This window comes from Nuphar pumila, chromosome 3 (assembly GCF_984573655.1).
Source record: "Nuphar pumila chromosome 3, dmNupPumi1.hap1.1, whole genome shotgun sequence".
Classification (NCBI taxonomy): domain Eukaryota; kingdom Viridiplantae; phylum Streptophyta; class Magnoliopsida; order Nymphaeales; family Nymphaeaceae; genus Nuphar; species Nuphar pumila.
The window spans coordinates 8069597-8085010 of NC_143251.1; the positions used below are offsets into that span (position 1 = coordinate 8069597).

A 15414-nucleotide genomic window follows, 5' to 3' on the forward strand; every position below is an offset into this window, starting at 1 on the left:
TCTACTTTTCATTAAACCCTTAACAAGATGAAATAATTTATAACATTTAGATCTTTTTGGATATCCAATAAAGGTACATCTTATAGATCTTCTATGGAGTTTATTTTTAGATTGATCTATAACTTTTATATGGGCTACTAAACCTCATCTTCAAAGATTACTTAGGTCTGGTTTTCTCACACCTATAACTCATAAGGTGTAGAGACAACAACCTTATATGAAACCCCATTTAGAATATATGTCGTTGCATAAATAGTTTCTCCCTAAAATACTTTGGGTAGTGAAGTATAAGACAACATACATCTAGCCATGTCAAAAAGAGTCATTATATCTTTCAGCCACACCGTTTTATTGAGGTGAAAGTTTAATTTTGTTTAGTTTATAATATTTAAAAATTTTATTTAAAGTGTATTCTCTTCCTCGATCAGACCTCAATACCTTAATCATTCTTCCAAGTTAGTTTTCAACTTCTTAACGGTATTCTTTAAATCTTTTTAGTGCTTCAATATGTTATAAGATATATGTAACTATATCTTGAATAATCATCAATAAAAGATATAAAATAATATATGTCTTTATAAGTTTTGATCCTAAAAGGACTACATATATCTAAATGGATAATTTTTAACAATTCAGATGCTTTAATTACTTTAGCTAGAAATGATTTTCTTATCATTTTTTTATAAATACATGATTTACATATGTAAAATAATGTTTCTTCAAAATTAAGCACTAAATTTAATTTGACAAGTTTTTTTTTTATTTAGACAAATATGACCTAATCTTTGGTGTCATACATTCACATCTATATTAATAACACTATCAATATAAACAGAAGAATATGCAATTTTATTCATTTCATAAACTTGCAGTTTGTACAATCCATACTCTTTATCAAAGATCCCCACAAACTTGACTCGACCATATTTTTTCACAGTCACATTTTCTTGTACAAACCTGACTTCAAGTCCCTTATTAGTCAAGGTAGAAACAAACACTAAATTTTGTCGCGTGGATGGTACATAAAAAACATCAGTCAACAAAACATTATTTGCAGGTATTACAATGCAGTAAGTTTCAACACCCATAACATAAGAACATGTGTTGTTGTCTATGTACACCCCCATGTTTCCCTGGTTTGTACTCTTATCATGTATACCACGCCTTTCTTGCTCTTGGCAATGTGTCGAGTTACTCCTGAGTCCACTCACCATCCAGAAAGCTCCTAATCTGCATACGAGCATTCTTATATCATGAGATTATATCACGTCTCTCCTTTTGCCCGTCATTTTTGTTGTTCTTTAGGTGATTCCAGCAATCTCGCTTGTAGTGCCCAAGCAACCAACAAAAGGTGAGGGGTTCTTTACCTCCTCCTCTCGTGTTATGCCTCTTTTTTTCTGTTATTAAACCAGGGGTTGTCAAAATCCGATGACCTCCTGTTCCTCAGATTTGTTTTTTATATTTTTTTCTTTTTTTATGCAGGTGGCACCTGATGAGGGAGGGGTATTTCCCTCTGTTGTTAAAAGTCGACAACCACCAATCGATGAAAAGGGCTTTTCCTCTGCCCTGGGTCAAGAAAAGAAAAAAATACTAACTGATTAATTTGCTTTCTTGTTTTGATTTTTGATGGATTTGACTAATCGATGGGTTCAAATGATCGACGATCGATGGCTTTGAGAGGTGATCTGCAACTCTGAATAATGACCGATGAGCACACTACATGTATGGCTTTGATATCAATGTAGGAGATCAATAGGATTGACCTAAAGTGTGTAATAGAGAGAGAGAAAATCTTGGTATACGGCCTGCTTCAGGAGGTTTTACCACAGTCGATTAGGATCTCAGATCTCCTGAGTTATCGATGTGAATGCCCTCTTATAAAGAGGGTAGTTGCTGGGATAACTCTTCATCCCTTGGGTAGTCGCATAGTGACAAATATCGCGAGATTTTTGAAAATCTCACGATAATATCGTGAGAAATTGCCTGAAAGTTTAAAATGACAATTTCTCACGAGATTTTCAAAATATCGCAAGATTTATGAAAAAACATAAATATCATGATTTAAACGCGATATTAACATTTTAAATGGCTATTTATCATGATTTAAATGTGATATTAATAAAAAAATTTAATATTTTTTTATAAAAAAAATCATTTTTAGATTTTTTAATTTATTTTTTATTGTCGAGATTTTGTCAAAAAAAAACATGAGATTTATGGATGTTTTTCAATTTCTCATGAGTTTTTGAAAAATGAGAAATTGTCAATAAAAACGTTTGTCACCATGGGTAGTCGTTGCCCAACAAACTTGCCATGCATCATGATTTTCTCGTATAGAGGAAAAAAAAGTCTTGGAGATATCCATGAGAAATTCAATTTTCGAAATTGCTTTAGTGGAGATCATATGCGATAAGGTGAGAGTGGACCCACGTCTAACCTTATCGCATGTATGAATTTAGCATGGCCACCTCTATTTGGATCTTATCCGGATCTAACAAATACCAACTAGGTAGGTTGTGTGTGTCTCCACCAAAAAACAGACAAAAACAATTCACAGAATCCTCTCCAAACTCCAAACCCACCCACTTGATCCACATCGCAAGGTCCACATACAAGATTCTCTCGTACCCATCGACCCCCTTCATCATCACAAAAAGCCAAAAGAAGGCACCACGAGCTCCATTCTTGTCCACCCATTAAAAACTTTATATATACCAATAAAATCTTTCAAATATCCCTCAAAATTTTATCTACTTTAAGCAAATACACTATTTATTTATCTACCAACTCTCTTTTAATCTTAACTTAAAATGTACTTGTTTTTCCTTAACTTATTATACATTTATTTTTTACGTTTAAAACGTACCAAATATTCATTAATTTTTAAGAGTATAAGATTTTTTATAAACTTTTTTTTTCAAGAGTATAAGATTACTAGATATAAAAAAGACTTTTATTTGTCCTCCGGTTTTATTGCTCAAGACAAAAAATCACAAAACAAGGCTGAGTTAAATCGGTGGAAACTGATTTATTATTATTTTTTTAATGACTAAGAACCCTCACCCAAGCGAGGAAACCTCGGGATGGAGGCGGCTTGTTTACTTTTGTGCATGTGAATAAGTCATTTCACCATATATGTCTCACAGAAGTTGATCTACGACGTTATTTGCTTAGCCCCCAAATCAAAGGGTGTCAACGTGTCTGGTTTACCCGACCTGACCCAAACCAAAACCTATAGCGTCTGGATATGGTGACAAATAAGAAAACCGACCTGACCCAAACCAAAACCAACCTGATTAAAAGCTGGGTCCGGACCCGAAGGTCTGATTAATGCATGGATCTGAGTATAGTTTGTGAAATTGTATACAAGACCCAGGATCGACATGAGTTCTGATTATGACCTACAAATTTTTAATGTAAAAAAATATTATTTTATCAGGTATGGTTTGGGTATGGTTCATGTAGTTCTTATGGGGTCTGGGTATGGTTTAGTAGACTCAATTAGACTCAGATCCAGACCTGATACCATACCCAAAAATCTAGTCAAAGTCAGGTTCCATTGGGTCGAAACCAAACCCGACCGGTTGACAATAACGCTACGTGTAGGCCTTTGAAATATAAGAAAACTTCCTAGGCCATATTAATTAGGACTAAAAGTTTGGTGATCATCTGAATTTTTTTTTTATAGGCAAGCTAGTCTGACCTTAACAGTTATACAACTATACCATTGGGTTTTGAACATGCAATGTACGTGCGCTGGCTGCTCTTACCAGACAAGCAGAGCATCGGTTGGTACAATAAAAAAAAATATCATATTCAGTAAATTGTGTTATTTTATAAAGGGTTGATATTTGGTGCTATCGAGAAAAGGAAACTTTAAGCTGAAAATCATAGGTCAAGCTTTATAGAACGCAACATAACCACATAGATGCGTTGGACAAAGTTTGTTTGTTATGGTCAAACTTTGTATGGTCTTATTTTAATCTAAAACTATGATTTTTTTGTCTTAAATTTTTAAAGTATTATAAAGGGTTGATTTTTGAGGTTGAACCTATTTACATGTCATAATCACACGGTTCAAAACTCTTATACTAAGTAATATTGTAGATCACATTCATAATTAGGGAGTACTGGACATTGGGTCGGGCCGCCCAGGGCTAATCAGGTACCCGGCCCAACTTGGGCCTCGGGCTGCACTATGTGGTCCGAACCCGAAAATTGTTGGGTTGGGCTCGACCCGATAGCTTATTGGTTTGGGCTTGGGCACAAGTGTCGGCCCAAGTAGGGCCCTTATGGGCTTTAAAAAAAAAGTTGAAGTTAAGAAATTAAAACTGTAACCCTTACTCTTTTTCTCTTTCCCTTACCTCGTTGCCTTCGGCTGCTGCTGTTTCGCCCCTACCTTGGTTGCACACCATTGTCCGGCCACTTTAGAATGTTACTTTCCACTTCACCAACCCTCTCTCTGCATCGTCTTTCTTTTCCCTCTCTTTCTCTTTCTGCTTTCTCTCTCTATTGTCTCTCTTTCCCACTCTTCTTACTCTCTCTATAGTTTCTTTTCCACAAAAGGTTTTGTAAAAAATCATCGAGCGAGACAAACAAGTTTTTCTTTATTCCTTCGATGAGAAAAAAAAGGGAGCGAAAGAAAAACCCTAAAGTGGCTCCTGAACAATTATCCAATAAAAAGGAGATTGTTTAGACTAGGGGTGGCAATAGGGTCGGGTAGGCAGGTTGGCGGGTCAAAATACCTCAACACGAACACGAACCGTTTATTAAACGGGTCGGATGTGGCAAACACGAACACGGCCCATTTATTAAACGGGTAACCCGACACGACACGGTTAACCCGTTTAATAAATGGGTCGGGTCGACACAACATGATTACACGACACGAAAACCTGTTTATTAAACGGGTCGACCCAATAACATAGACACGATAACCGCACAGGCGCACACCAGGGTTGACGAGTTCGTGTAAACAGGTTGACCCGTCCGCCTAACACGATTATACAACACGGCGACCCATTTATTAAACGGTTCAACCCGATAACATAGACACAATAACCGCACAGGCACACACCATGGTTGATGGATTCATGTAAATGGGCTGACCCGCCCGCCTAACCCGTTTATTAAACAGGTCAAACGGGTTGGCGGGTTGGCATACTCCTAACACGAACACAACCCGTTTAATAAACGGATTAGGCAGGGCGACCCGTTTAAGACACGAACATGTTTAAGCCAAACCCTAACCCGGCTAAGAAGCCGGTCGGGTCAGATTTTGCCATCCCTATGCCTTCAGCAGCAATCTTGAACATCGCGCTTAATCATTACTAATGTTGTTGTACAAGAAAAAATACACTGAAAGGAAAGATTATAGGTTACAGCCTTTTTTTAATTCTAATCCTGAATTTTGGTACTCTTTCTCGTGGGCTTCACGTTTAATTTGGATCAATTTGGTTACTATTCTAGCCTACCGAGTTTCCCATCATAACTCGGGCTTGTCGGATATTGGGCTTTAGGCGGGTCACAGACATCAGAATGAAAGCCCCCCACCCGAATAATGTCAGGCTGGGTGGGACCCGATAATAGTCAGATCAAGCTTTTGGTGGCCGAGCAAGCCATTCCGTCCCGTCCCGGCCCGACCCGACCCGACCTGATAATCCATCCCAATCCATAAGAGTCTGAAATCTTAAAACACACACACACACATATATATATATATATATATATATATATATATATACCTTAACTCTGCCTTCAATAACATCAAATTATTACTCATTTATAAATTACCCAGGAGACCGAAAAAGAAAAAAAAAAACAAACGGACTATTTTTTCTTATGAAACTGCAATCATTAAAGTGGCTGTCAGAGGATTCGTTTTTCACTGTGTGAAAGAGAAAGTTAAATTCCTTTGCGTTGCGTTGCAGATAAGATTGCATTCCCACCCGTTTTTCTCTTTCTCCACCTTCCTCTTCTTTTCTTTCTTCCACGCCTTTACGTTGTTCCAAATTCTCTGTGTGAAATATTCAAAACGGACAGCCGTGGAGGCTTGAAAAGTCAGCGTCAGCATCCTCGAGAGGCCACGTCCACCACTTGCCAGCCGCTTTTTACCGAAACGCCCTCGAGCATATTCGGATTCACGTCCCCCGCGTACGCCGTTGCCTTTGAGGTTCCTTGCGGTCTTCGCTATTACATTACTTCGTGATACCGAAAATAGCCCTGATCGTTTCGTTAATCGCTAGAGTACCCGTCTTGGTTTTCTCCCGAGTTGCGGTTTCTCAGAGGAAGCGTGTACGTGACTCGTTGGATCCGACTAGGATTTTGTTGAGACGGGTCACACCTTGTCTCTATTGCTCTGATTCCTTCAAAGGTTGAAAGTTACTGGATGTATTTAGCAAGACCGAGTCTGAAGTCCGGTACGATACGCCGAGCCCCTCTTCTGCTCTCCATGGCCAGCCAAAAGGGAGACGAGAAGCCAAAAAAAAAAAAAAAGATATCAAGAATGAATAAGGGTGTTTTAATAAATTGAAATAGTGGGGAAGATGGACGGTGGAGATAGGACGACGGTAGACGACACGCTATGTTTTGTCGCAGGGAGAGCTAAAAAAAAAAGAGGGAGCTAAGGGGGACACGTGGGTCCCACGGGAAAAGCATAGAGGAGGAGAGAATCCCGGGGCGGGCCCCGCCATATTCCCGCATCCATGTCAGTAGCGTTTGTATGCGGCGACGCGAGCGCAGCGTGTGGGGAATCGTCAGTCTTACCTTTCCAATTGCCCTTTCCCTTCTGACTCCCTTACCCTCGCTTATCACCAGAAATTACCACTGTGTTCATTCGTCAGTCTTACCTTCTAGTCTTCTACCCATCAAATGACCAAAGTAACCTTTCGATCGGCGTTTTCTGACGTTGCAGGCATGGGGTCCACTTGTATATCTGTCATTCACATCCGCGAGCCATGTCCTGCCAAATCTGCTGCCGTACCGTTCTTATCCCAAGGGCGTCACATCATGCGCCATGGAGGTTGGGACCGATGGCACGGAGTGAACGTCGATTGGACACGTGGCTCTGTGAACAACCGGTCATGCGCCAAGCTGGCTTGCGTCTTTTGAGTCCGCGATCACAATTCGCAAAAGGATTTTGCCAGGCCGTTCTGTGTTTGGTAACACAGCAAAGGGGAGCGAGTTCCTGATTTTTTTTTTTTTTTAGAATTTATAATCCAAGAAACCACACCGGGCAGAATGACCTGATCGCGCTGGCTCAGCCCCATATGTATGATCGTCGTGCCGATGGCATAAAACTCAGAGACTAGGACCCTTGCCCTCATAGTGAAATTTAGTTTTAAAGCCCTTTCACGAACTTTCAGAGTGAGTGAAAAAACGAATCCAGTATTTTATACCATATCCTGATAAAAAAGATTCGGAGCATGACTTTGGGCCAATATCGTCCAAATACTTTAACTAGATCGATCGGCCCTTTTCATGTCAAGGTTCTTGCCAATCTAGAACTCCAATTTTAGTCACCAAATCATGTGTACCTGACGGTAGGGATGCACATGAGCCCGGTTCAAGCCGAGCCAGTCTCTGCTTGACTTAACCAGACAAACCTGGTTGTTCAAGTTAGGCTCAAGATCAAGCCAAGCTTAAACAACTTTTGCTCAGGATTAACTCAAGCTGAACCCGCACCAATTTTAAAATTCATGTAACATGCTGGTTGAAGAAAGAAAATTGATGGGATTTAAAATTCATGTAAAATGCTTTTTGAAAAAAAGAAAAATGATGAGATTTACAGTAAGGTAAGACCTCTCTTTGTGATTATATTATTAACAAAATACATACATATATATAATCTAATTTTTTAATATAATTACATGAGTCAAGCTTACCGAGCTTATCCGAGCTGGACTACCTGTTCAATCTAGTTGTGCGAGCAGAGCATCTCTCTTTTCACCCAGGAGATATCTGAGACGTGGGCCCCACCCTCAAACCCAGTAGCAAAACACTTTTTTTTTTTTAAAAGGAAGGATTCCTTATCTCCAAGTTTGCTAAGAAAATTTGAGGGGGGAAAAGAAGAAGAAACTTTTCCTATCTCTCCAGTCTCTTCTGCTTTCGCTCCAAGATGCGTAGGCCACGTGTTGATCATCAAAGCCGCCAACAACGAATCAAAGGGAGAGAAAGAGGGGAATCGAAGACGTAAAGAAAAGAAAGCCCAAGATAGAATCTCGACCACCCATCAAAGCGAATACGATCCACGTGTCGCAATCAAAGTCTCGTGATATTCCTTCCGTGCCCGACGATCTCTCTGCCTGTTCTTATATGCGGATAAGGGCATTTTGATCATTACCGAGACTAGAGGCGGTGGGTTTCGACGATTCTTCTTGTGAGGTTTTTATCGCGCAATCCGTCAGTGATATTGAATTCCCTCTCTCTCTTTTCCTTAAATTTTCATTGATTTCTATAAGGAGGAGGATGCCATTAGCATTGCTGAAAGCTACTTACTACGAAAGAATCTTGAGAAGAGGGATTTTTTTTTTTAATTGGGTAAGCGATATTCCCCCGTGACGGAGATTCCACGGTGACGTTTGGCCGGATTCCGGCGACGGAGGGTGGCGGTTTCGTAGGCGGAGATTCTTGGATATAGTGGGGAATTATGCGACGCCACGACCCCGAAAAGTAGTCTCTTCTTAAAAAACCCTTCCATTTTAGTGATAAGAGAGAGTGAGAGAGAGAGAATCTTCTCGTTTTCGCTTTTTGTTCTCTCTGTTCCTTCTTCCGATCGTGGGTGTTTTACCGGATCTTTGATCCCCTTCTCCTTTTCCCGTTCGTTAAAATCCGACTATTGGGTGGTGCAATCTAGGAGTCGTTTCTCGGAGAGAGAGAGAGAGAGAGAGAGAGAGAGAGAGAGAGAGAAATGGGATCTCCGTCGGGTCTGAGTTTGGATTACCAGCCCCTGGCGAAGAAGAGCGTCGAGTCCCTTAGAAACGGGTTCGTGGGGAGCAATGAAGGATTGGAGGAGCGACTGAGTTGCTTGGAGGAGGAGAGACGGAAGATCGATGCATTCAAACGGGAGCTTCCCCTGTGCATGCAGCTTGTGAATGAAGGTGTGCCTTCCTTTTCTTCTTTGTTTCTCTTCTTGCTTCTGAGGCATGATGGTTTTTATTAGTTTTCTGATCATTTTTTTTTTTGCTTAAATTTTCTTTATAGCTATTGAGAATGTGAAGAAGCAGATGAGGCAACAAGAATTCAGAGCGAATCGGGCGGTTCTGGAGGAATTCATACCCGTGAAGAGATTATCGTCGGTGGAAGATGGGAAAGGAAATGGGTTCTTCAAGGCGGTGAAGGATCACAGAGATAAGATGAATTGGATGAGTTCTGCTCAGTTGTGGAGTGACAACCCCGTTGATTCTGATCTATGCGATAAGGTGCCTTCTGAGAATTCCCAAAGATTATCCATCGATCAGAACAGAGGAGCTTTCCTTCCCTTCAAAGGAGCCTCTGGTTTCTCAGGAGCAACTCAAGAGGAAAGGGACGTCTCCGCCGATCTCTCCTTATCCACCGAATCAAAACCAAATTGCAAATCTCAGTCTTCATCTGCCGTTCAATCTCAGCCTCAGAGAAAGGGCAGGCGGTGCTGGTCCCCCGAGCTGCACAGACGCTTCGTCAATGCGCTGCAGCAATTGGGCGGTGCCCAAGGTCAGCTTATTTACCAAGATTCATAAACACCATCAAAAGGTTTCATATGGTATCGATTCGTGATTGAAAATTTGTTGTTTGTTTTCAGTGGCGACGCCGAAACAGATAAGGGAATTGATGAAGGTGGACGGGCTTACGAACGATGAGGTGAAGAGTCATTTACAGGTGAGAGATTCAATTTCATCATGCGTCGTTTCTCTCGATTTCTTTCCCTTTTGGGATTCTGAAAAAACCAAAAAATTTGCATCTTTGTTGGTTTCAGAAATACAGATTGCACACCCGAAGGCCGAGCGTGGCCGCGCAGGCTCCGTCGGGAAGCCAGCAATCGGCGCCAATGGTTCTGTTGGGCGGAATCTGGGTGCCCCGTGGCTACTCCTCCCTGGCCGGAAACCACAGCCCTTCTCAATCTGGTTCCCCTCAAAGCCCGCTTCAGTTCCCCCCAAGGGCTACCAACTACAGCCGAGATGAAGAGGAAGACGACGGCAGCGACTCTGATACCAAATCCGAGAGCTACAGTTGGAAGGGACGCCTCCACGTTTCCAGATCGGAGGAAACCCAGTGATCGTGCTCTCCTCCTCCTCCTTTCCCTCTGAGAAGTCTGACGGACAAAGTGTGAAGAGAGACGGAATAACATCAGAAATCGGACGGTCCCGATTCTCAGATAGATCTCCGATCTATCGGTTTTTACCGGATCGACGTTTCTTATTTTCCCCTTCTTTTTCTTTCTTTCTTTTTTGTTTTCTCTCTCTTCAGTTTTCGAGTTACTGGTGAGGTTTTCTGTATCGTATTCGAGTACATGGAAGAGATAACACAGACTTTTTCTTTTTTCAGTTTATGGTTTCCTTCTTTTTCCTTCTAAAACACCTTGTTTTCGTTTGAATTCTTTTTCCTTTTTAAGTTATATATATTTTTTTTGACAGAAAGCTGGGTTTAGCCGTTTAGGTCGACTCCTGCCAGATATACAACCATACCATGGGGTTCGAACTTGCAACGTCCTAACACAAGGTGACGTGCACTAACTGCTCCTGCATGACAAGCGGAACCCCCATTCGTATTTCAAGTTATATCCTTATACACGTTATAAAATCATATATTCTTAGCCCTAACATAAAACCTTTTCTGGAATCTCTCTTCTCTCTCCTTCCTTTCCTTTTTGAAAGCTCTCATTTCTCTCATCTCCTTCCTCTAACGGTGGAAGGCTATAACAACGAAAGGATCGGGAAAATGAGACCCTGCCTCGCCCCATTTGGACCAGGGATGGTAGACATAAAATGAAAAATGTATCTGAGATGAAGGTTAAAATCAAAACCCATGTGGGGATGGAAGGCAAAATTTTGAGATGGGGCGAGGGTGGAAACCTTGTTCCCCGCCCCTACCCCGGTCCACTGCCATCCCTAGTTTTGTGGTTTTTGACTTCATGTTCTTTAGAAAAATGTAGCATTTGGACTTTGATGTGTATAATACATTATTACATTGTTGGATCTCAGAGGATTCGAAAACTAATATGGATGGGGTCACCTGAATTGAATATGACATGTGCGCCTGAAGGAGGCGTTGAACCTCCAACCTCATGAATATCGCATGCTCTCCCATTGAGCTATTCCAGCCCTCTCTAAGCTCTAGGCTTTTTCTCAATCCTCCATTAAAGTTCTTGTTATGCTCTATTTTGGCCATAGTCATTCTATAGGCAACAAAAGAGTACCTGATTAATTCCACCATTAAACTTTGAGATAATGCCCCATTAGTTTTATAACCCCATCCACAAACACTGTTTGTTAGGTTACATGAAGCCCATAAATAATATAATTATATTATATAATTAATCTTAATGAGTTCAGTGTAGTGTGGCTCTTGGGGTTCCTCTTGTGAGACCCTATGATCATATCCAGATCTGGTACTAAGATCCAACATCTCTCACTTGACTATATGGGACAAACATTAGCATTATGAGGATTTCTCACATATCAAGTAGATTATTCACTCATATTCATTTATATTCACTTGAGTTATATTTGACTCACATGTCTTGCAAAGACATCTTCTGAAACTACCTCCATCAATGGATCAACTACCATGTTCGATGAAAGTAAATAATAAAATTGAGAGTTTATCATTTTTTTAGCATACATAGCTAAACAACAACCAAATAAACTTACACATTTTTAATAGTTATATCATATTTTAATCATGAGATTTTTCATACATGTTATGGATTATTTATCACATAATCATGTTGCTTATTCTATCATATCAGAAACCATCATTTTATGCATGAAACAAAATGGTGATAACATCTTAAGATTCATCAAGATTTATGAATTTATCAAGTTATCATGCTTATATGATGTGACCATGAGACTTATTCACACATTCTATATTTTATTTATGACATCATAAGGCATTCTACATACATTCTCCTTCATAACTATATGAATCATCATGTGAAGATTTCAATCATAACCCTTAATGTGCAAATTCATGTGCATACTTTCATTCACATATACTATAATAAGAATTATGCAGTCTATAACTCTAAAGTTAACAAATACATATCACCATGGTGAAATATTTTACACATGTAACTATTAAGTTGCCTTAGAACTCATAATAACATATAGGTCTTACCTTCTTAGTGATTCATGAGGTTTTTATGGCTCTTCTATGGCCATATCATAGGACATCATCATATCTACATGCACACTAGTGAAATCTATAGATTTTATCAACTCATAAGTTCACGAAGTATGATTTGTCAAATATAGCAAATACTTTCACTTTTCAAAATTTTACCATAATCCATATTTTCACTATCCATGTGCACGCAATATACTTAAATTCTCATCAAGTTAACTACCACCTGATCATCTTGGATCAGTATATTCAGATCCAAATAACTATATAATATGAATACCACCATGCCACATACCATGCATAAGCTTCTAAAGCATGAAAATATCCCTTCATATATTCGTACCATAATAAGCATGACTTGTGATGATTATTTATCATCATATAGATATATTTACATGCATGTGTAAAATTATAATAGAGTTAATTTGGCTCTCACTTTTCTAATGCATTGCATTAAACAATATTTGCTCACTAGAAATATTATGCCTTATGATTAAAGCTTAGGTTCTTAAATTCACCAGATTCATATCTAATGTGAGTTATTTTTTTCTTTTTCATTACCATTTGGACAAGCTCATTCACAAGCAGTCAAACCAAAAGCCTAGCCTGTATACATATGTGTTTAGATTTATCATTTGATCCAATTAGAAGACTATCCAAATCTATTTGATTTATATGAGTCCATATTCAAAACTTGACTTGAGATGTTATCATCAAATCCAATATGATTCGAAGTAAAAATGGATTTTCATGCAAGTTTAAATAGCTCATAGCAACAAATATGGATCACATAGGATTTGACTGTAGTACAAATCCATATTATTAGGTTCTAAATTCAAAGGGATCTTTAACCCTTATCTGTCATTATACTTGTTTGGATCCAATAAAGGATTCATTAAATAAAGGGACTCAACAAGGAATAATCCAAACTATATATGCATCAAACATGCATTGTCTCATATAACCAAGTTAAATAAACTTGAATGTCATTATTCTAATTTGAAACAACAATAGATCTATATAATTAAGACCAAAAAAAGATTAGCTATTAGCACATACAATAAAGTGATATGCACAACGATCTTAGATCTCATATTTTCAATATAGATTTAGTTTTTTGTACCATGAATTGATTTTATTCTGATTAGAACTAGGTTCATATCACACCATGAGTTTTGAAAAACTGGATCTCCATGCCTGAATGAGTTATACCCTCAAGACTCATAGAATAACTCATACAAGTGTAATAATTGGGTAAACATGTCCAATAGGTTCAATCGAATCCAATGATGTTTCCTGGATCCAAAAACATTCAACTAGATCTTATTCGGATCTATTCATGTTCAACCAAATCTAATATAGTTTTATTAGATTCTACTAAGACTATTTGAATTTGACCTATGCCAAGCATCAGATCCACTAAGTACCTCGTCTGATTCAACTTGGTCTATCATAAAGCTAGACCAATGTAAGGTCATCCTAGATCCATATATAAAGCATACAAAAATAATATGTGATACACAAAACATTTAAGATCCAATATAAATTCATGCATGTTTAGATTTCTTAAACAAAACTACGGGTTATATGGGATTTGACTATAGTCCAAATCCATTAGATCCGTGGATCTATTATATTTCACTATATAGACTCATCAATTAAGAAATGACATTGAATTCATAACATGAACCATATATAAAACATATCTAACATGATATTGATATTCTAGGATCTCATGGAGTTGTTAAAATAACAAAATTTAAACATTCAAAATAAACTCAATTGAAAGCACAAAGTTTATATCACGAGTCTATTACTTATTTAAATTTGTGCAATATTATAGGCTCAAACTCATTATTTATCAAGTTCATTCTCATGTAAAAATATCAACAAATAGGATTTGACTATAGTCCAAATACATGCTATTAGGATCTAAATATATACAACGTATAATTTGATCTAAGCATTATGTTATGTGAATCCAGAATTAAAACTTAAACCAATATCAGGTCCATACCAAAAGGGCATCTAATGGGGACATACATTAAAAAGTCTATAGTCACCCAAACTAAATAATCTTGGATCCTTATAATGTTAGTTTGAATCCAAACTTATCCATAACAAGTAACAATCCAATCAAACTATATCTGGATCCAAAATATAAGAGTTTTATCTCAAAACAATTCTAAAGCGGGATCTCAATATCTAAATCCAAAATTAGGTTACAAAATCTAACTCCAAAAATGCCCACAAACTCATGTTTGACCCATCAACATAAATCCAAATTGTCAAATAAATAAAAGATGATGACTTACCTTGATATCATGCATGCAATAGTCTATCATACCTATCCATGGATCCTACATTGATCATTGGTTCAATTTCAGTTATAGTCTCACTGGTTCAATTGGTTTCAAAGGAGTCTAGTTGACTAAATCCCATCTAGTTCACTTGAATCGCTGAGACTGGTGAGCTTGTTTGCTATTTCTTGGATCAATCTGGTTTGACTGGATCTAAATTGATTTAAGTAGATCTATTCAAACATTTAGGTCTAAATTGAGTCGACCCAAACTGTGTAGAGTAGATCCAGAAGCTTGACTCACTCTAGATATATTTGATTCATATCAATGGGTCTGATCCATTCTGATCTAATATCTGTTATTTACCTGATCTAAATATGATTATGGATCATCAAATCATTGGATCTACTTAGATCTAAATGAATCCCATCCAATTTGACTCACTCTAATTCAACCAGATTTAATCTCGTCTAGTCCACTCAAATTCAACCAGATCCAATCTAGTTAATTTTATTTTTATTTTATTTTTTTATTATTTGCTTTTATTTTTCATGGTTTCACCCGTAAAAGGTCACCCTTCAGGATTTTCCCCCTTTTTAGGAAAAAAGAGGAAAACAAAGAGACAAGAAGGAGGAGGGGTGTGGATGATCACACAGTTCTGCAAGCAGGTGTTGAGTCTTCTCCTCCAAACACGTACTTTAGCTACAATGGGTGTTTGGGGTCCTTACTGAGTGTCGTGTGATGCTTGGTCGGGTGTACGGGACCTGTACACCCGACTGCAAGTCACACGGCG

The 15414-nt window shown here is 38.4% G+C and overlaps 1 protein-coding gene across 1 annotated transcript; it reads left to right on the top strand.

Moving 5' to 3' along the window:
* The first annotated feature begins 8769 nt into the window (after nt 1-8769).
* On the top strand, nt 8770-10520 carry LOC149841836 (myb family transcription factor EFM-like). The gene is made up of 4 exons (XM_090001181.1): nt 8770-9098; nt 9202-9690; nt 9779-9855; nt 9953-10520. The coding sequence occupies exons 1-4, from the start codon at nt 8909-8911 to the stop codon at nt 10250-10252; spliced, it is 1056 nt and encodes a 351-aa protein (XP_089857307.1). The 5' UTR covers nt 8770-8908; the 3' UTR covers nt 10253-10520.
* Nucleotides 10521-15414: the final 4894 nt, after the last annotated feature.

Excerpts from the sequence above, each read along its gene's own strand:
- LOC149841836 (XM_090001181.1), top strand. The coding sequence starts at position 8,909 with ATGGGATCTCCGTCGGGTCTGAGTTTGGATTACCAGCCCCTGGCGAAG. Across the intron at positions 9,099-9,201 it reads CATGCAGCTTGTGAATGAAG|CTATTGAGAATGTGAAGAAG; the intron begins GTGTGCCTTCCT and ends TTTTCTTTATAG. Across the intron at positions 9,856-9,952 it reads AGGTGAAGAGTCATTTACAG|AAATACAGATTGCACACCCG; the intron begins GTGAGAGATTCA and ends TGTTGGTTTCAG.